Below are 22,109 nucleotides of genomic sequence, written 5' to 3'. Positions count from 1 at the left end.
GCTTAATTGAGAGATTGTAATATTTTATGATGGTTGTAAAAAATCTAGCCAATTTGGTTATCGTTTTGAATTTGATCAACTAGGTCAAACGTAGTTACTCTTATAAACCTATATTTATATATCATACACTCCAAAGAGCAACCCCTATCAATTCAAAGAAAATGAAAAAAACCGACCGTTTGATGAGTTTATTACAATAAATTATGAGTGTGATAAAAAATTTAGCCAATTTCACCATATTTTCGAATTCGATCGGATTGGTCAACCGTAGTCACTTATATGTTTTCTTGGTTGACCGATGGCGTGACAACCGCGAAACGTGCTTATTTTTTCACATCACGTTTGTATATATTCCATCGATGGATGTGCATGGACATAAGATAAAAAAAATTAATTTTAATTACAAACACATTGGCCTATACCAATTTTCTTCCTAAAGTTGTATGACTTATACATTGCATTTAAATTGTTGAGGTCCATTCTAAAACAACCATGAAGTGGAAGATGAATTTGGAGAAACCAACCGCTCGATTGAGAGATTGTAATATTTTATGGTGGTTGTAAAAAATGCAGCCAATTTGGTTTTCGTTTCGAATTCGATCAACTAGGTCAAACCTAGTTACTCTTCTAAACCTATATTTATATATCACACGCTCCAAAGAGCAACCCCTATCAATTCAAAGAAAATGGGAAAACCGACAATTGGATGTGATTATTACAATAAATTATGAGTGTGGTTAAAAATTTAGTCAATTTCACCATAGTTTCGAACTCAATCGGATTGGTCAACTGTAGTCACTTGCATGTTTTCTTGGTTGACCGATGGCGTGATGAACGCAAAACTTGTTTATTTTTTTACATCACGCTTGTAAATAATTCATCGATGGATGTGTGTGGACATAAGATAAAAATTTCAATTTTTAATTACAAATACGTTGGCCTATACTAATTTTTCTCCTAAAGTTGTATGACTTATACATTACATTTAAATTGTTGAGGTCCGTTCTAAAACAACCGTGAAGTGGAAGATGAATTTGGAGAAACCAACCGCTTAATTGAGAGATTGTAATATTTTATGATGGTTGTAAAAAATCTAGCCAATTTGGTTATCGTTTTGAATTCGATCAACTAGGTCAAACGTAGTTACTCTTATAAACCTATATTTATATATCATACACTCCAAAGAGCAACCCCTATCAATTCAAAGAAAATGAAAAAAACCGACCGTTTGATGAGTTTATTACAATAAATTATGAGTGTGATAAAAAATTTAGCCAATTTCACCATATTTTCGAATTCGATCGGATTGGTCAACCGTAGTCACTTATATGTTTTCTTGGTTGACCGATGACGTGACAACCGCGAAACGTGCTTATTTTTTCACATCACGTTTGTATATATTCCATCAATGGATGTGCATGGACATAAGATAAAAAAAATTAATTTTAATTACAAACACATTGGCCTATACCAATTTTCTTCCTAAAGTTGTATGACTTATACATTGCATTTAAATTGTTGAGGTCCATTCTAAAACAACCATGAAGTGGAAGATGAATTTGGAGAAACCAACCGCTCGATTGAGAGATTGTAATATTTTATGGTGGTTGTAAAAAATGCAGCCAATTTGGTTTTCGTTTCGAATTCGATCAACTAGGTCAAACCTAGTTACTCTTCTAAACCTATATTTATATATCACACGCTCCAAAGAGCAACCCCTATCAATTCAAACAAAATGGGAAAACCGACAATTGGATGTGATTATTACAATAAATTATTAGTGTGGTTAAAAATTTAGTCAATTTCACCATAGTTTCGAACTCAATCGGATTGGTCAACTGTAGTCACTTGCATGTTTTCTTGGTTGACCGATGGCGTGATGAACGCAAAACTTGTTTATTTTTTTACATCACGCTTGTAAATAATTCATCGATGGATGTGTGTGGACATAAGATAAAAATTTCAATTTTTAATTACAAATACGTTGGCCTATACTAATTTGTCTCCTACAGTTGTATGACTTATACATTGCATTTAAATTGTTGAGGTCCGTTCTAAAACAATCATGAAGTGGAAGATGAATTTGAAGAAACCAACCGCTCGATTGAGAGATTGTAATATTTTATGGTGGTTGTAAAAAATCTAGCAAATTTGGTTATCGTTTCGAATTCGATCAACTAGGTCAAACGTAGTTACTCTTATAAACCTATATTTATATATCATACACTCCTAAGAGCAACCCCTATCAATTCAAAGACAATGGAAAAACCGACCGTTGGATGAGTTTATTACAATAAATTATGAGTGTGGTAAAAAATTTAGCCAATTTCACTATATTTTCGAATCCGATCGAATTGGTCAACCGATATTTAGAATATATATATATATATATGCACATATTTTATATAGAAGTATAAGAACTTCCACACACACACACACACACACATATATATATCTCTATATATATATAAACACACACACATACATGATATATTGATATATATATATATATATATATATATATATATATATATATATATATATATATATATATATTTATAAACACACACACATATATAGATATATCTATATATAACACACACACACACACATATATAGATATATCTATATATAATGGATTCCCAAGTATAGTACAAGATTTTGTTTGCTAGGGTTTTTGAGAGCGCCGGCCATGGCCAAGCTTCTCTGCACCTGCCTCCATCTTCGATGGAGAAAAATTCCGGCCCTTCCCATGGGGTCGCAGCTATCGAGCACGGCTCAGTCCGTCCCTCTTGCCTCTTTGTTTCTCTCATTGACGTCGAGATCGGGGGCTCTTTCTCCTTCTCTATTTGGTTCGCTTCGAGGTTTGAGGCGGAACCCTGTTCGGCTGCCAACTGAACTGGTGGCTGCCGGTGGTTGGAAGATTTGGGATCCAGGGCGGTTCACGGATTTGACCGAGCCAGGTTTGGATCGGATTCGGCTGGAGTCCGTCCCCCACGAATGGCGGCGAGGGCACTTTCAAATGGACCAGGTTGTTGGGACAACACTGCGGTGGTTGGGCGAGGAACTCGTGTTCGCCCATCGTGGTGGCGTGGATCTGCTGGCATGGGGCTTGTCGGGTTCAGGCTTGGCTAGTGACAGCCCCTTCGATCTGAGAGGGCGTTGGGTATGGCAGAGCATCTCCATAATTCTGTTTCGAAACAGGATCAGGGCCATGGAGGGCTGCGCCGGTGAAAGTGTTTGGCGTCGTGGTGACGAGGGTGGGATCGGCCTTCTCCGATGGATTTCAGGTGGGGATATCGGTGCGGCCCCTCGGAGTAGTGGTATTTGGGTGTGGAGGCTCTCGGGTGCCCGGAGAGGAGCTGCTGCTAGGGTACCCATGAGCTTGGGTGCCCTTATCAGATTCATATGGGCTTGGGCCTTTGTCAAGGGTGCTTTGGCAGACTTGACTGTGGGCTCGGGCCGGATTTGGATCCGTATTTGGGATCCTGGTCGCTTACAAATCCGGATCTTGGATCCGAGACAGTTGCTTATATTGATATGGTATTGGTTCTGGTTCTTAGGAGTTCGTTTGCTAATTTTCGAGTTTCTGACACCCTCGGTTACTTTCGAACTCCTGATGGGCGAATCACCTCTTCTAGGTGATCATATCACCGGTTACGGTTACTGTTACGGTTACTATTACATTTACACTGCTTTTGTGACATGTGCAGTGCAGCGATGTCGTTCGACATCAAGTCACATCCTGGTTACCTTTCACTCTAGATGCGTCTGTGCATCTTATTATCCTTTATTGTTTTTTCTCTATTATAGATGCGTCTGTGCATCTCGTATTTCTTTATTGTTTTATTTTGATGCTTTTGCATCGCTCCATGTAACCTTCTGTTATAATTTAATATAGTCTGTCGTCTTTCCTTCAAAAAAAAAAAAAAAAAAAAAAAAAAAACAAAAAACACACACACACACACACACACACACACATATATATATATATATATATATATAAACACACACAAATATATATCTATATGTTTGTATATATATATTTATAAACACACACACACATATCTATATATATATATATATATATATATATATATATATATATATATATATATATATATATATAAACACACACACATATATATATAATATTTTACGGGCTTTTACGGGCCGGGCCGGGCTTTTTGCGGGCCGGCCCACTACCCACCCGAGGCGGGCTTTTTAACGGGCCGGGCCGGGCTTTTAGCCCTCAGGGCCGGCGGGCCTCCATCGGCCCACTTGATCCGCGTGCTTTTTGATGAGGCCTACCTGCTGGACATGATTTCGTTAAAGTCTCCTGCGACAAGCCATGGGAGGGAGCATTGTTCAGCAGCAAGCGATCTGATGAGTGACCATGTTCTGTGCCTCCCACCTCTAGCAGCAACGCCATAAATACCTGTAAATCGCCATTTTTGTGGATCAGCAGTTTTGCCAATAATGACATCAATATGATTTGGTGAGCGGGACCTTAGCTCAGCATAAGTATCCTGATTCCAGATGAGTGCAATACCTTGCGACTCACGTTCCTGTGGGTAGCAAATATTGTCATGGAAGCCGAGTTTTCGAGTCAAGGCATTGATATGGTCCTTCTTGGCTAGGGTTTCAGCCAAAAAAATCAAACTAGGTTTGCGTGCTTGGACAATGTCTACCAAGGCTCTTTGTGACTCGAAGTTGACGATTCCCCGACAATTCTAGACAAGGATATTTCCGTGAAGCATGATCGGATTGGTGGCTACCAGGCTTGACGGCGACGTATGAAAGCGGCGCTTAGGGTTTTTGTGTAAAAGTAGCCTTTGATTCCATTAGACCCTGGTTTAGATAATTTAATAGGCTATTCCCCGAGTATTTACTTGCTATTCGAATACGTAGCTTCAATTAAAAAAGGAGAAAAGGAGAATGAAAATTGTAGCTGCAGTAGTCAAAAGAAAAAAAAAAGGAGAAAAATAATAATTATCACTTTGTGTTAAGCAATCCCTAACACAGAAAAATTTGGGACAAAATATCTCTGAAGTATAATAAATAGGAATGAAATCAATGACAAAAGTTAGTGAGTAGTGATGCCAGCGACTAGTAGCCCTCCATCTCTATAGATCGAGAAAAGTGTCAAACTTTGTTGATGCCAGTAGCTTTCACAACCTAAGTTGCAATTGGTCGAAGGCTACTGGTTTTGTACTTTTGCATCACTTCAAGAGTCGATCGCAACCTCTCCCATCACACCTGACCTATTCACATTTTCTCGTCTTTTTCTCCTCCAAGCTAGCCATGATTTCTTCGTCCTCCTACTTTATTAGCCGGTTCTCCTTTTTTTTTTTTTTTTTTTTTTTTTTTAAGAAAGTAAATTGTATTAGATGATCCAAATGTTCCACAACAATATAAGAAGTACAACAGAGCCCCAACAAAAAGAGGCACATAGACCAAGCAATAAAAGGCACATACCCAAGAACAATAGCATGAAGGCTCAGCATAAACAAAATAAAACTCATAATGGCTTTGCCAAATTATAAGACAGAAGTCCAGAAATAAAAAATGGAAAATCCTAAAAATCCTAGCAGCCTCCATATCTTCTTCACCATTCGCAAAGAACTTCTGCCTCTAAATTCAAGTCATCGCTTGACGTGAATCTGCCGTCAAATCCCCAAATCGTACCACATTCTCCACTGCTTGAGACACACGCGAAGCACAAGAAAGCCAAAAAAAAAAACCAAGTAACAAAAGAGGGAGTGATTAGCGAGGTAATCTAGACACCTTTTGTAAAGTTAACAAAAAATCGCCAACGAGCGAAAGTTTGTTTAAAGGTGGTAGAGTAGGAGCAGATCTGGAAGCTAAGGCCATCTCCAACCCACAAGACTAAAAATAGTCATGGGGTTAAATTTTTGCCCTAATTTCTTTACTATTTATCAATGTGACGTCAACTGTCTCCCACCCGTGAAGGCTAAATTATAAACCTAAAATATATTTAAAAAATTTGAATATGTTATATATATATTCTTATTTTTTATCAGATTCTTAATTATAGTAATTGAAATCATATTTATGACAAAAAATATTTTTCTAGTTGTACTTTTCAAATTTCATGTGTTGCTTCACAAGCAATGTTGTAGATTTCTTGATGGAATATTTTGAAATTCTCGGATATGACTTCGAGGTCACGTGTTTTATCGTGATTCGTTTGTGAAATTTCAAAATGGATATAAAGTAATTTTTGGCTTGATCGCATCTTATCAAACTTTTGGATATGATTTTGAGGCCACATGTTTCGTCCTGATTTGTTTGTGAAATTTTAAAATGGATATAAAGCTGTTTTTGGCTTGATCGAATCTTATCAAATTTTTGGATAAGATTCTTAAATGACACGTGTTCCGTCTTCATTGGATTATCAAATTTTAGAGTGGATATGATGTCCACGTGGCACTCATTATCTTCAGCAAAAAATATCTTTATAAACTGAGTGCTTGAACTAGCATAACTCACAAAAAGATTACGCGCAGAAGAAGAAGATGATGAAGAAGATGAAGAGATGGAAATCCATGCAACACAAGTTATGACGACGGCAGCTAGTTGGTTGGCTAATGGACAACTCTGTCCACAACCACAATGGGGTGGGTCAATTTCAGGGTACAAATACATCCTTCGATTTCGTTCACGTGCGAAAGACGATCTACTGCAAAAGTATTTTGTCAAAAATCCGGTCTACCCACCAGAAATATTCAAACGCTGCTACCGAATGAGGCGTGAAGTTTTTCTTCACCTACTAGACGATGTCCAGTCAACTAACCCCTATTTCAGGCAAAAAAGTGACAATAAATGGCAACTCAGCTTTTGGCTCATGCGAAATTGACTTGCGCACTCCAAATGATGACTTACTAATAAGTGGCAGACTCTCTTGACGAAAACTTCATGATGGCTGAATCTACTGCTATAGAAAACTTCAGTGAATTTTGTCGTACGATCGTCACTATCTACCACCAATGATATCTTCGAGCACCAAACAGAGAGGATCTGGAAAGACTTTTACAGAGAGCCCAAAGACGAGGTTTTTCTGGAATGATAGGATCGCTCGACTGTATGCATTGGCAGTGGAAGAACTGTCCAACTGGATGGCAAGGAAGCATTAGTGGCAAATTAAGAAAGCCAACCATCGTTCTCGAAGCCGTGGCGGATTTTGATACATGGATCTGACATGCCTTTTTTAGAATTCCTGGTACACAAAATGACATAACAGTCTTCATACGTTCACCACTGTTTGATGCGCTCACTGAAGGTCAGTCACCACAACTAGACTACCACATTAATAATCATCGTTATAATATGTGTTACTATCTCGCTGATGGCATCTACCCTAAGTGGGCAACGCTTGTCCAATCAATCAGGCACCCTCAAAATGAAGCTGAAGCATATTTCACTACCAAACAAGAGGCTTATCGCAAAGATATTGAAAGGGGATTTGGTGTTCTCCAGGCAAGATGGACAATCATTAGACAACCTACAAGAGGGTGGAGTTTGGAAAATTTGTCCAATATAATGATGGCATGCATTATCCTTCATAATATGATTGTTGAGGATGAACGTGTCGATTACTACAATGGCGAGTCTGATGATGACGAACCGGATTCAAATAGGTCTTAGACGAAGTGAGAGAAAATATGGAAAGAGATCCAAGATTCGGAAGAATTACAATGTCAGAATATATGTCTCAATACAAAATGATATGTTCTCTTGTTAGCAACCGACATTTGCAAGATGATCTTGTCCAACACCTCTGGTCAATGCGAGGTCAAGCACCACGAATTTCATCTTTGCTATGTGATTGAGTTTTCAAAGCTTTAAATTTGTGATTTTAATAAGGGGAAATGATCATTTACCCAATTTTAGCTTAAAAATTGCCCACTTGCCCGACTAAGAGTTTAAAAACCCTATTTACCCAAAACACTCTAAAGGATTATTTCCCTATTACCCAATTAATTCTTTTTATTTATTTTTGGGACTTTTTTGCCCTTTCCTTCTTTCTCACTTAGAGAGAGAGGTCGTTGGATACCTTGCTGGACTCCGGTGACTAGTGGCCGGCCGCGGACTCCGGTGACCGGTGACCGGAATCCGGCGACCTGTGACTGGAATCCGGCGACCGGTGACCGGAATCCGACGACTGATGACCCGAATCCGGCGATCGGTCCCTAATAATACCCAGTAACCATATTATTGCCCCCAGTAATCATATTATTGCCCCCCAATAATCATATTATTGCCCCCAGTAATCATATTATTGCCCCCCAATAATCATATTACTGCCTCCCAAAAATCATATTATTGCCTCCAATAATCCTATTATTGTCGTCCAGTGAATTGTATGAACTCCAAAAACCAAAATGAATACACTACAGGCACAATTGATCAATTTATAATCATATTATTGGCTCCCAATAATCATATTAGTGCCTCCCAATAATCATATTATTGCCCCACAATACAAAGTCCAATGTCTCTACTGCCTCCCAATAGACCACCAAAAATGCACCATTTTGTAGGATTCACAGATAATTTGACTTTAATACACAGAAAACAACAGGTAATTTATCAAAACACCACACTATAGTGATCCCTGTCCCTCGTATCAAAGTCTACTGGTGGCCAATAATGTGTCTACTGCCCCCCAGTAGACCATCAAACAAACCCCATAGTTACATTGCAATCTCAAGATACCGAAAAAAAAAATGCATTGGCCATCCATCAACGTGTGAGGCCGGCTGTTTTTGTCGCTGGTGCTTCCCTGCGGCGGGTTGGGGTCTCTTTGTTTCGGGTTGGGCTTCCCCTGTGGGCACCCATGCTTCTCCAGCCTAATTCCGGCACGATTCCGACCAGACTCTTCTCCAGTCTCTCACCTGCAGCCCATCTCCGACCGGCCTCAGATCGGTGATCCGTGATTGAGGATGGTCGGCACCAGACCAGTGATCGGCACCAGAACGGTGTTCGGTGATTGGCAGAGGTCGACGAAGATGGGGATTGGGATGTGCTAGCCGGCGCCGAGATCGAGGTCGGCGAAGAAGGTGTTGAAGGCCTGGTCGCCACTGCCGGCTGGAGAGAGAGAGAGAGAGAGACTGGAGGTGGAGATCGGGGAGAGAGAGAGAGAGTCTGGGAATGAGAGAGAGATTTTTTTTTGAAGGGAGAGAGATTGATAGGAGAGGGATGAGTTTTAATTTAATTAATAGGGGCTAAAATGTCAATAGATGTTAGATTGGGTAAATGAGGTTAAATAACTCTTAGTGGAGTAAGTGGGCAATTTTTAAGCTGAAATTGGGTAAGTGGTCACAGCCCCTTTTAATAATAATTGACATGGTTTTCACTGGCAAGTGTTTGCATTTTATTACTTTCTTTTGTTCCTTTTTAAATGTTTTTTTTTTCGAGGAGAAACGAGAACATAATTTCACCGATTGATGAAGCGAGCATTACACGAAGCCAACCACAGATTGGAACATAATTTCACATCTTCCTTTTTAAATGCTTTTGTAATGAATAAAACAAATATTGAAAATATGACACATGGTTTACTGCTTTTATCAAACATTTATTTCATAATAAATTAAAGTTACAAGGAAAATTGAATAACTAAAATTATATGAAAACAATCATAAAGCATAAATAGCTTAAGAATAGGGAGAAAATGAAAGATTGAGAATAGAGAGATATATATGAAGAAGTAGAAGGAATATGTGAAAAAATAAGGTTGAGGTGATATGTATTTATAGTGTTAAAAAAAAAAAAAAAACTAGATGATATCATCACAACTAGTCGTTGCTGACGTCATGCATGCAAAACAGCTGACCCCTACGTGGGCCTGCCCACTTTCTGATCCAATTTTTTAAAGGGCTGTAGGGCTATTTGAAGGGTTATGTTTAGCCCTTGGACATGCACTTTAGCCCTCATTTATGACCCTTTAATCCTTAATCATTTGAGTTGGACATGAATTGGGTCAAATTTTAGCCTTTTGGGTTGGAGAATGCCTAAAGAGGTCAAACCCATTAAGAGAGAACAAAAACAATAGAGGAAGATGCAGGATTAATCAGGTGGATTCTCATCAATCTTCACCCCTCTCAACCACTCTTAACCTATAAATAGAGGCTCAAATCAGGACTAAGGGGACTTTTGGCCATGAGAGAATGGAAACTCTTCCATTTAATCTCAAAAATACACATCCAGCAAGTTGCAGGATTAATCTGGTAGATTCTCATCAAGGCCAAAATGATCCCAACACCCTATGACTATTAATCTTCAAGTTTATATATCCATAACCTCAACATAAAAAAAGTCACTAAATCTCTAGCATTACTTTTATTACCATCCTTGCTTCCACACCATATTTTCACTATTTAGCCCAGTTATTTTGGTCAGATGTTTTGAGAGTTTGTCAAGTAATATCACATCCCTAAAGGCTAAAAAGATAGGGTGTTGTTGTAAACAGACTCAAACGAGCCCAATAGCCCAAAGCGCGTTTAAGAAATGCTCTCCAAAATCCAACGAAGACGACGACAACAACTCAAAGTGCTCTCTGTGCTTTAAGCAGCTGTTTGTTTTGAATAAAAGCTCGTAGCTTTCAAGTCCCCCAAGTCCGTCCCTTCCTTCCCTCCACCCTCCTCCCACGCTCCCAAGTCCCAACCCCTCTCTCTCTTTCATTTTTTAAGGATCAAGATCTACCACTCCCACTCCCACTTGTCTCTTGTCTTCCTTCACCAAATCCCTCTCCATTATTCACAACCTAATCTTTTTCGTTGCTTCCTAGGGCTCTCTTTCAAGATTCACTTGACCGTGTCTGGCGCATGGACTATGGTGTCTCCGACAGCACTGGTGAGAATCCCCCTCAACCTTTTAACCCTGTGTTTTTCGACTCCTGGGTCACTTTTCTTTCCCGATTTGGGTTTAATGTCGCTAATTCCCCAAATTCAGATTCATTGCTCTCACTGGGTTTTTTCCCAATTAGGGTTTAGGGCCTTTTTTGGGTTTGCGTTGGACAATTGCTTAGTTTGTGTTCTCGGGGTGTGTTAATCTCGGGGTTTTGTTGTTGGGAATTTTGGATGAGATTTTGGGTCTCTTATGCAATTAGGGTTGGATTTTTTTTTTTTCTCACTATTGCTTTTCTTCATTTTGCTTCCCGGGCTCTGTGTTTGTGGAATTCTTGATGCTTGCTTACTTATTAGTGCTATTTGGAATCTTTGTATGTTGTAATTGCCTTGCCTCTGCACATAGTGAACGTAAAAGAAAGATGAGTGGTATTCGATTCGACTGACATTAGTGTGTTTTGAGAGGAAAAACAATCGTCTTTCTGTTTGTAATGAGGGTTTTCAGTTACACAGGCTTCACTACTTAGCGTGGTTATCAAGTTCACTTTTCCCCCCTCCTTTCACTTTTTCGTTAGTATAAGGTTCCATTTGGCAAGAATGGAAAAGATGACATAAAGGAATGGTTGTTGTTTGAATTATTCACCAACTGGAACATAAATTTGGTATATACTCATTTAAAAAAAAAACATAAATCAGTATATATATTCATATCTATATTTTCGTAAAATGCATGGATATGTGAGTGTTTTATGATATCCCCGTCTGTCTACTGTGTTACTTTTATTTCATTGTCAAGAGAATTATGTGTGGCCTTTGTCATATTAGTAAATTTGCGAACAGGTTCTGCCTTATTGCTTTCTTAATAGTATGGAAGGAGATCAGTTCTAGCCAATGAAGGGGGAATTCACGTACACTTTTTGTTATTTACTTTGCTTCTGTTGGTAATTTATCACTGATTTAACTCTTGTTCTTGTTTAAGAGAACTGATTTCATTTCAAGTTGTTCCCTTTCTCAACAATGTGTTTAATGTTAAAACAGATAGATATACATATCATAAGTAAACAGTTTATCTTCCACACATGTCATGCTTCACAAGCTTCAGACAACCTCTGATAACATTTTTTGTTTTTTCGTTTTTTTGCAAAATTTAATCGTAAGGCTAGATGCCATTTGTTGTGCATATACAAGAATTGTCATCCTTTTTTTTTGGAAGGACAAGTTTGGGTGACATTTCTTGTGAGATCATATATATCTTTATATTGAATAACTGCAGGTACTGATGATGATCTTCCTCCATCTCCTCAATACAGAATTCCAAGAGGGGGTCAATTTGCTGGAATTGAAAGATCTGCAGTAGGTTCTATCTCATTCGCTAGGAAGTATACTGACATGGAGGCCCAAATTCATCACCTAGAGCAAGAAGCATACTGTGCAGTCCTGCGTGCTTTCAAAGCTCAGTCTGATGCGATTACTTGGGTATGTACTTTTATAACTGTCTTGTTATCTTGATCCTATCTTGGGAGTCAGCCTTTAACTTCTGATTGTGTGTCTTTATCTCAGGAGAAGGAAGGTTTGATTACAGAACTTAGGAAAGAGCTGAGAGTATCCGATGATGAACACAGAGAGCTTCTTGGCAGGGTTAACTCTGATGATATCATCAGTAAGATAAGGTTTATCTCTTGAAATTTGAAAAGTTATGATACACTCTACTGCTGATAAACATGCCTGGGAGTTTAATATTCCTTGTTTGTAATTTACATTTTGGCCACTTATCAGAGAGTGGAGAACGGCAGGTGGGCATCAAGCTGCGAGATTCAGTGCATCCCAGCCTGTTTATGACCTTGTATCCAGTCCTACTGTTTCAGCATCTCGAAAGAAACAGAAAACATCCCAATCGGTATTCTCCAGTTTCCATATGTCATTGCTATCTTTAAACTAGAATTACAATCCTACAACGCCTATATTCAAGAGTGATACGAGGAGCTAGGAAGCTCATTTGATTTATAAATAGTTTCAATCATCAATGTTGACTAATCACCGCTGTAGTGTGAAGACTGTAGAATGATGTTAGTTTGTTTTTTTTTCTTAGCAGCAGGGTCAGCCATTCCCTGGTTTATCCTCAATGAAGTCTATGCAGTACCCTTCTACAGGACCTTCGTTGAGTAGGCAGCTCACTAGCCGCAGTACTACTGGTCCCCTTGCCATAACTGAACCTGCTGTAGCAGCAACATATGATTTAATTGGAAAAAAAGTGTGGATGAGATGGCCTGCAGACAACAGCTTCTATGAAGCCCTTATAACAGACTACAACCCTAATGATGTAGGTTTTAATTTTCTGCAAGGTGTTTCTGATACAGGCAGCATTTACTTGTTTGAAGTTTTAAGATGCATAAATGGAATCTAACTGAGTTTATTGGTTTTATTAGTATTGCATTTCATTTTAGTTGAAAACAAACTGTAGTAAAGGAAGAGAAAAAGGTTCTAATCATAGGACAAACAAGAAAATGAATGGGTTAATCTTGGGGAAAGAAATAAGTTCACTTTTATGATGGTTATCAGGTAGCCTTTTCGAAGACATTGATAGATGAAAAGTTAGAACTGCACAAGTCACTGAGTGTATTTGCTTGAGCATGTACCTAGTATAGGTGCTGCTGACTTAAGTACCAAATGAAAGCATGAGCATCGCTCAGATAACCTACTAATATAAGTAACTGAACTGCCAGTTTCTGGTATACTTTATCAGACGTTATTTGTGACATTCAACCATAATATTTAAATTGTGGATTTCATTTTCAAGTGACATTAACTACTACTCTTCTAATATCCATAAGTGAAATTCTTCTATTCAATCATTAGATTTCATTTGTTTTTTTTTTTTTTTCATGATCTGTATGCAACGATGTATCAGAAATCATCTTTTCTTTGTTTATCTATGCTTGTATGCCTTTAAAAATCAACCAAGTGATTCATAAATGAAAGGTATTTTAATCCTATAGGCCACCCGCCATCCTCTCTTGCTGGATTTGTTCTTTTTAATAGCCATTGGAACGTAAATGCAGAGGGGGAATATGCTTTTGACATCTTTAGGCAAAACATAGCTGACAGGAGTAAAATATTAATGACTAGGAATGACTGTTTAGTAACTCTCCTCTGTGCCAGATTCTTCAGCGATATAAATCCTTTTACGTTTTTTACAGGGTCGACATGCTTTGATCTACGATAAAAATACAGCAAATGAGACATTTGAATGGGTAAATTTCAAAGAGGTACGTGACATCTCTTATCTTTATATGTATATGTATGTGTCGGAGCAATAATCTGCGCTTTCTAATTTTTATTACTAAGTGTGGAAACAATTCAACAGTCATAGATTAGAAGTAGGATCCATGAGAAGAATAGCATTGGCCAATCAATTTTCTCTCTTTTTAAGTGCATAAGCAATTCAGGGGGAGAAGGCACTAGAGAAATTGAACTACACCTCAGGTTTCTTCTGTTAGCCCGTCTTTAGAGATTAGATGCTTTATATGAAATATTCAGAATCTAAGTTGATCTTAGATAAAAATATATGAAGATAGCGTTAGAGTTGTTGAACTCTTTATATATTTAATCAAAGAGCTTTGAAACTGTGCTTGCATTCAAAAAGAATGATTATGTCAGTCATTTCCTAGAGAGGTTTATGACTTACATCCATTGACTATTTGCCATTTCTTTTTGGTGGCGTCCTAATCATTCTATCTTGTCCTTGGCAAAACTGACAATTATTCTATCTCAACCAATCACGATTATTAAAAGAAAAAAAATTTATTTGAACAGACAGGATTAGACTCCACTGACCAATTACTGATTACAGATTTCTCGTGAGGATATCCGTTGGGAAGGTGAGGAACTGGGGCCATCTCATCAAGGGAACCATGGCAGCGGACAAGGACGTAGGGTTAAGAAATCTACGAACCATGGTGGTGTTGGTCCAGTTTCTGGGAGAGGTCGAGGACATATAAAGCCTCAATCAAAGAAACAACTTCTTCCTTCACAAAATGGCATAGGAAATAAGTTGCCAGATGATCTAGAATTATTGAATACTGATTCTCTGGTAAAGGAGGTAACTATAATGAACTTGATCCTACAACTAATATTTGCAATCACCTTCGTTATTTTTAATTTCTGCCACTTTTAATGACTAGGTGGAGAGAGTTTTCAATGCAAGTAATCCGGACCCCTTTGAGCTTGAAAAGGCAAGGAAAATGCTGAAAGTAAGATTAAAATCCTTCACCCTTACTCCCTCTGCTCTTGGTCTAGCATTACAATTTTGACGTTTATATGTAACATGCGCAGGATCACGAACAGGCACTTGTTGATGCCATTGAAAGGCTTGCATATGCATCGGATGGTGAAAGTGGTAATGGTTATATGTGTACATAATAATCCTTGGATCATTCTGTTTAGTCCTTGTTTTTTTTTTTCCTGTTTTGAGCTTAACATAAGTTAAATAACTGGTTGTTGTACCATTAGTGTTTTTGATTAGCAAGTTAATTTCTTAGCGTAATGAAAATTCTTGTTTTAAGTGGTACTTGTCAGTCCTTGTGCTTTGCAGTGCATAATTTAGTTACTTGATTAAAATAGCCTGTCACACACTGCACATTTGAGACGAAGCTGAGCAGTTTTGAAGTATTTGGAGATTGGGGACATTTTCGTTAAATGGCTAGCAACTCCCGCAACATCATGAAGACTCCGAACTGTAATGGGGCCTTGAACTCATAGGGAATTTAAACCATAAAATACATGATTGCTGAAAAAGATGAATGTAACTTTGATTGGTTCTGATCACTTGTATTAGGGTCTTGGATGAATTGAACATTCCACATTTGACAGTAATTCTGTTGTATTAGAGTCTACAATATTTCCTTTCTTTCCTTCAATATCAGTCAATTACAAGGATCCATCCCATGTTCAGAAAAGTCCCTTCATTTTGCCTAGCCAAAATTCCGACATTATATTTGACTAGAATTTCTTATGTTAATCTTTTTTACTTGTACTTATTCTTTTTTTCAAATGCTTCCCCACAGATGGAGAGCATGCATTTATGCATGGTTGATCAATGGATGGATAACAATTGTGCAACATGCAATGTGGTTGAAAAGCTTTATTTGTGATGATCAGATGGCCAGAAAGGTTGAGTTGGAAAGGATGCACCAAGAGGGTTATGATTTTGGTGGCACAGTAGTTTTAATTTGATCAGATTTGTAGATTTTTTCTGTTTCATCTGGGTTTATTTGAGCAATCTCAATTGCCTTTGATGATAGCAATGCTGTTATGCACATCCGCTTGTAAAAACGTCTCATTTTAGTATTTCAGGTATGTCAAGGAGTCGAGTAGAGATTGTGTTTCTTTCAAGTATAGTTTCCACATGAGGGACAGCATTTAATTGTAAGATTAGTCATAGCAGATGAGATCTAAATGTAAAATTTTGTTGATTTGATCCTGCTATTTGATCTTGCGACTTGTCCTGCTTATTCCCCTTAGAGCAATTCCTGCAAACACCACTCCTGCAAAGAAAGCAAGGAAAATCATTAACCTGCACAAATAATCAAATACACCAACAAATGAAGCTAAACAGTCTTACTATCCGTATGATAAGTGGTGAAAGTGGGAAAAGTATGATTGTTTATGATACAGTTTCCTTGGTAAAGTATAGATTTTATGAATTGGTAAATACCTGATAACCAGGCTACAGCCCAATTGATTACTACGGCAATCGCAGCACAAGTTATTAAGTTCATCTGGGCTTCATATACAGGATCTTCTACTTTGAAGTGCGCTCCTACACCAATTAAGGGTGAATGAGGCAGACCGCAGACACGTTGAATCTCCAGGGTGCCTGTAGTAAAGAGCTTTGGGGTTGTATGTCATAAAATTGCTGTATCGTATGGAAGCCATTACTTCAGACTTCCATATCCAACTGGCTTGTCTGTCCTTTTTCTGTTGCTTCCCCGATAAACCGCAGACTGCAGTGCCCGAGATCACCAGACCTGCTCAAAGAATACCAATACATGAAGATGTGTTTCATATCAATCAATTTGGAAAGGATGAACTATGATTATTATCGAGTTAAACTTGGGCGATATTGTTTTCTACAAGGAACATGGGAGGTCAGAAGGATGAGATTCATCAGCTAAGCATCCATATCTATGGAGTTATTAGTGGTTTGCTACTCACTGGTATCAGGTGGGGGGCCCCTACTAACCTGAAGGTTTTTAAGGGACTGTCTAGCGTGACAGAGTGAACAAATCAAGACCACCTAAGTTTCACATAGCCATCAATCACTTGAATGACCTGCCTAGTTACAAGTCAGCATATCCGTGGATTTATTTCATTGTTTAAGGACATGTTGTTTGACATTATCAAATACAAAGGAAAACAAATATACTCAGAAAATGGATATTGATGCGAAAAGAACATAATGAAAGCAGATCCTAATCCATGCTAAACATGGTGATATGCAACTTTAAGACTTCTTACAAAAGCAAGGTAAGATAATAGAAAATAAGCAAACTGAACCAATTATATGAGAAAAGGATCTGAAAGTATGCCTATGGACTAATCATGATTCAAGACAAACATCTATTAGAGTGAAAACAAACATCCAAGGTAACCGTTAACCTTTGTAAAAGTAACATCTTTTACGTCAGCAATGTTTCACTACTGGATTCCATAGATAAAAGAAGTTGCAAAAGACAGTTACCAAAAGACCAAATGAGCTTCCAACTTGAAATCAACTATTTGCCTCTGCCATTCTATGAGTCCCTTCCTTTTTGCGTATGGCATTGCCACTCCTGTTGGCAGCATCCACTGATTCGGAACTCCTAATAAGATGATTAACTAACAATCTAGGCCTAGCATGCAACAAACAATCGTATGCACGCGAATGTTGCACCAACTGGACCAGGAGAGAAAGGAGATAAACATCCCATGGCCTTGTAGCTTCCAATCCATATACCAAAAAAAGGCAATGAAGACGGATAAAATGAGATAAAACTATTGCTAAATCCAATGCCATTGGATCTTCTAGTACATACCAGAGAAAGCAAAAGAAAATCAAATATAAGGATTGAGTTTCTTCAACCTACAGTCCTGACTACTCCCCCAAAGCGGCCTGCGGAGACAATGTGTTTACCATAAGCTGGACCAATCTAGGATATGCGCTTTCATCACAGTTTTATTCATCATATGTCTCTGAATCAATTTCGTATTAGAGGGTCTTTTCTATTTTGTACAAAAGCCTTCCTAATAATTAAGCAGCTACATTATCCTGTAAAGGTAGTTCATATAAGATCTTGATCATTGTAGATGACCAGATAAACTAAATTTAGCATCAAACGTTAGTCCCTACAAGATTACACACCTCTCTTGAAATCAAGTACCTCCAGTAATTAATAAAGATTTATGCAAACAAAAGAAAACCGATGGGGTAAAACCAAGAGCAAATACTCAATCATCTTTGATGGAGCACACAAACTGATTATCTACTATGAAATTAGATATATCTAAACCATCCAATGTAGTCACAAACATATAAGTTATAGACTTATAAGAATCTATCATCATTGATCACCACACAAACAACAGATCATCAACAGAGAGAGAATGAAGTAAATCACAAAGGAAAATCTCACCGGCAGAAGAACATCAAAGACCTTTTCAGGCAGCAGCAGCAACAACATTCATTGCTGTCAATCTGTCAACGCTTCTCATATGAAAAGGGATTGTCCATTTGAAAGGGTACCCATTACAATTTACAAATTGATATTTCATTCTGGGATTGAAGATCTGGGTATGGAGTTGGGATTGTGCTTGATTCATATTATTCTATGGAGGTCATGAAAAGAGTGTGTTGGAGAGGAGAGAATAAAGAGAGTTGGGATTGGGAGAAGGATGACTTTGTTTTGAAGAAATGCTATCCATTTTGTGTGTTGAAATTGCATTTGCATTTTGACAAGAATGCCTGGAATAAAGGGTATCCGTTCAGAAAATTGAAAAAAAAAATAAAAAAAATTGTAACTTTTTATTTTTCCCTTGACAGAAACGAATGCTTCCATGAAAATTCTAGCATGAGTTTTATACTACATTTATAAATCTACGTCAAAAAATTAAAGATGAAAAACGTACAGTTATATCATATTTATGAGTAAAATTATATATAATTATCGACAACTTAAAGGTGCAGAAAAAAATATTAGAATTTAAAATTCATTGTACAAATAGTGTCCTAAATTCTTGTTTAGATCACAACCAATAGAAGTATTGGTAATGTAATTTGGTCTAATTGCATTAATGTATAAGAAGATCTTGAGTTTCGACTCACGGAGTAACCTTGGTACATAACAATAACACTGAATAACATGTGAGCCACCATGATTGATTTTGAAGGTTATCTGAACTTGGGCCTCTAGCTAGCAGTAGGGTTTCTCTTCGCAACTAATCTTGTGTATCTTGGGACGTTCTCAACCTTTGTTCTAGGCTTCTAGCGATGCGCAGCTCCTTATTCTCTCGGTGGTCTTTTTTCATTCGTTGCCCTCTGTTGGTGATGTGCTAAGTTTCATGTAGCGGGGTTAAAGTGATTGTCATGTTTTGTAGTACTTTGGGGCGTATAACATTGGCTCTCTACTGTGTACCGAGTCAATCTCAATCGTCGGTACTGGTTCCAGCTTTGGTGACCCGCATGGTGGGGATGGCATTGGCTACTGTGGTGACTCATGCAGCTTTGGACAAGCCGAATCGTTTTATTATGAATTAATTGATATGATTTTGTTAGTGAGCTGTGGTACTGGTGTATAAAACTAATATTGTAGAGATCATGAATTCAAATCTCAATTAATTGATATTTCCTTTCTTTCCTTTGTGAATACTGAATAGAGATATCAATTTATTGAATTGGGATAAGAGTACAAGAGAGTCGGGATAACAAAATCATGGTTGGTTCGCCTAATATGAATCCAATAAATAACCATAAAGGTACAAGTCTCCTGATGATGCACATTGCACACATATTTAGCCAAGCTATCTGCTATCTTGTTGCATCTCTAGGTACATAGGAACACCTCAAGTTTGAAATTTGCCGCTTCATCTCTAACCCCATCCAGTAGGTGCGCATCAGGCTCCCAACTCTCTTCATCTTCTTAATTGCATTGACAACACTCTTGCATCAGATTCCAATTCAATGTGGTGAAAGTTAAGCTTTAATGCAAGTTGTAACCCGCAAGAAGTCGCCAAAATCTCTGAATGTCTAGAAGAGTTAACGTCGAAAGGAGGAATGGAACCATTCAAAACAACTTCCAATTTATCGTCACATATAACAACACCAATGCCTCTCACTCTTTTATCGCCTCCCACTCTTTTATCGGATACAAAAGCACCGGCAGTATTAATCTTATAGAAATTTCTCAATGGGAGCCAGTTTTTTGTTTCTCCTTCACTTCACGCCCACTACAACTACCACTGATTACTCTCAATGATATATTGGATATGGATAAGGTGGAGAAAACAAAATTAAATAACAGTGACTTCGTATTTTTTATTTCCAAACTTTTCTTTTAGTAGAAGGAGACCAGCTGTATTATTCAATAAGCAAAAGCAATATTATACAGTGAGGCCGTCAGAAAGAGACACTGCTAAACGCAATACCACTTCACTTATTGAGGAGGGAGTAAACTAACAGAAACTGTCAATAATTTTTTTTTGCAAAATCCACTAGTACACTCGCTGACAACCTCAAACCAATAAGCCCTGAAGTTCCTCACGGTATTGATCTCAATAAAAAAAAAAAATTAGGTACCGAATTGAGAGCTGCCCCGGATTTTAAATTTTTAAAGAAAAACCACCAGGATCCCAAATCATTTTCTCTGTTATAGTCCACCCAAATAGTCTCAGACCCAAGTCCAAATAACATATTTGAGCCCAAGCCAAACTAAATCTTCTCCTAGCAGTCAATCTATCTCAACAATCGTTCATGTCAGTGCATCAAACCACTGCCACACTACTCATCAACCTTGATGGTCTATCACCTGCACCACCACGCACACTGCTCTGATGTCAATGACCACCGACTGCCCTGAAGAAGTCAACGTTAACTACTATGAAAACTCCACAAAACGTAGACCCACAATCTGGTAGCAGCAGCGTCAGAGTCGGACGATTCGATCAGATCCACCCTTCTATATCACAAACGGCTCAACGCGCCATAGTCATTCGACCCACTAAGACCACCGTGGAAGGAAGGCAACAGATCCAGCCCTGTACCCGAATCCCACTTCTCCTAACAACTTATGCCACCCTCATCTTTAGCTCACTCGCAAGGCCACACCAGTGCCAAAACTTATTATATCTTACCTATACATTATAGGAAATGATTTCACTCACTCTCCTTTTTGCATCAACAATATTGTTATTGAGAAATTGATTAGTTGGGAGAGCTTCTAATGAGGACGACTAAAATAAGGATTTCATGAGGACTTTATTGTGATACCTACTTTTCAATAACATTTCAGCAAATCAACCGTTAGATGTTTAAATATTCATGTGTAGATCATTTATGCAATTTTTCACCAAATTGAAAATCTTTAAGACATTTATAATAATGATTTATCATTTATGAACATGAACGGTTCAGGTTCGACTGATTTGGTTTGTCCATTGATTTGATCTAGTTTAGTACCTTAATTTTGGAAGAAAATTTTTAGAAGTGATCTACTCGTGTATACATAAACATCTAACGGTTGATTTGCGGTAATATAACCGAAAAGTGAGTCTCCTAAATCATTGGTTAGAAAATCCTCATGAAATACTTATTTTTCTGGTTCTCATTAGAATGTCTCCCTTGATTTTTTTTTATTTTTTTTTTTTTTTTTAAAAAAAAAAACCCCACCCCATTCCCACCTTTGATGGGGCTCGAACTCCTGACCTCTTATAAATGAGACCAAAGCCTTACCACCCCACCAAACACACACACCCTTGATTAGTTATTGGTCAAATAGTATTTTTCTCTGTCATCCCTATTTTTCCATAAATACACAGTAATATAAAAAATTAATCTGAAATATAACTTTATTAACTCAGAATAGGTTACATCAATTTGGGAAATGGAGAGCAAGTGTCCGAGGACCTATGTAAGACGTTACCATCCACCTTGTGTTCAGATCAGCAATATTGCTACAAGGGGTCTCGATCCTTGCCTTTATATCACTA

General features: G+C 37.9%; 1 protein-coding gene and 1 long non-coding RNA gene across 3 annotated transcripts; one reads left to right on the top strand and one right to left on the bottom strand.

The window, feature by feature from the left end:
- Positions 1-10,564: 10,564 nt before the first annotated feature.
- On the top strand, positions 10,565-16,381 carry LOC133720908 (protein EMSY-LIKE 1-like). 2 transcript variants are annotated; one of them, XM_062147392.1, is made up of 10 exons: positions 10,565-10,878; positions 12,145-12,347; positions 12,432-12,541; positions 12,648-12,768; positions 12,961-13,191; positions 14,069-14,137; positions 14,722-14,970; positions 15,053-15,121; positions 15,204-15,267; positions 15,492-15,869. In XM_062147392.1, the coding sequence occupies exons 1-10, from the start codon at positions 10,851-10,853 to the stop codon at positions 15,512-15,514; spliced, it is 1,167 nt and encodes a 388-aa protein (XP_062003376.1). In that variant the 5' UTR covers positions 10,565-10,850; the 3' UTR covers positions 15,515-15,869. The 2 variants fall into 2 exon arrangements, with proteins under 2 accessions (XP_062003376.1, XP_062003375.1); XM_062147391.1 differs by lacking the exon at positions 15,492-15,869 and adding an exon at positions 15,935-16,381 and having other exon boundaries at positions 10,567-10,878.
- On the bottom strand, positions 16,225-18,766 carry LOC133720909 (uncharacterized). The gene is made up of 3 exons (XR_009852013.1): positions 18,542-18,766; positions 16,585-16,897; positions 16,225-16,414 (listed from the first exon to the last, which is right to left on the bottom strand). It is a non-coding gene; the product is annotated as an uncharacterized LOC133720909 (long non-coding RNA).
- Between the last annotated feature and the right edge of the window lie 3,343 nt (positions 18,767-22,109).

The sequence above is a fragment of the Rosa rugosa genome, chromosome 7 (assembly GCF_958449725.1).
Source record: "Rosa rugosa chromosome 7, drRosRugo1.1, whole genome shotgun sequence".
Classification (NCBI taxonomy): Eukaryota; Viridiplantae; Streptophyta; class Magnoliopsida; order Rosales; family Rosaceae; genus Rosa; species Rosa rugosa.
The sequence above is the reverse complement of the archived record's forward strand: the minus strand, read 5'-3'. Positions and strand labels throughout refer to the sequence as shown.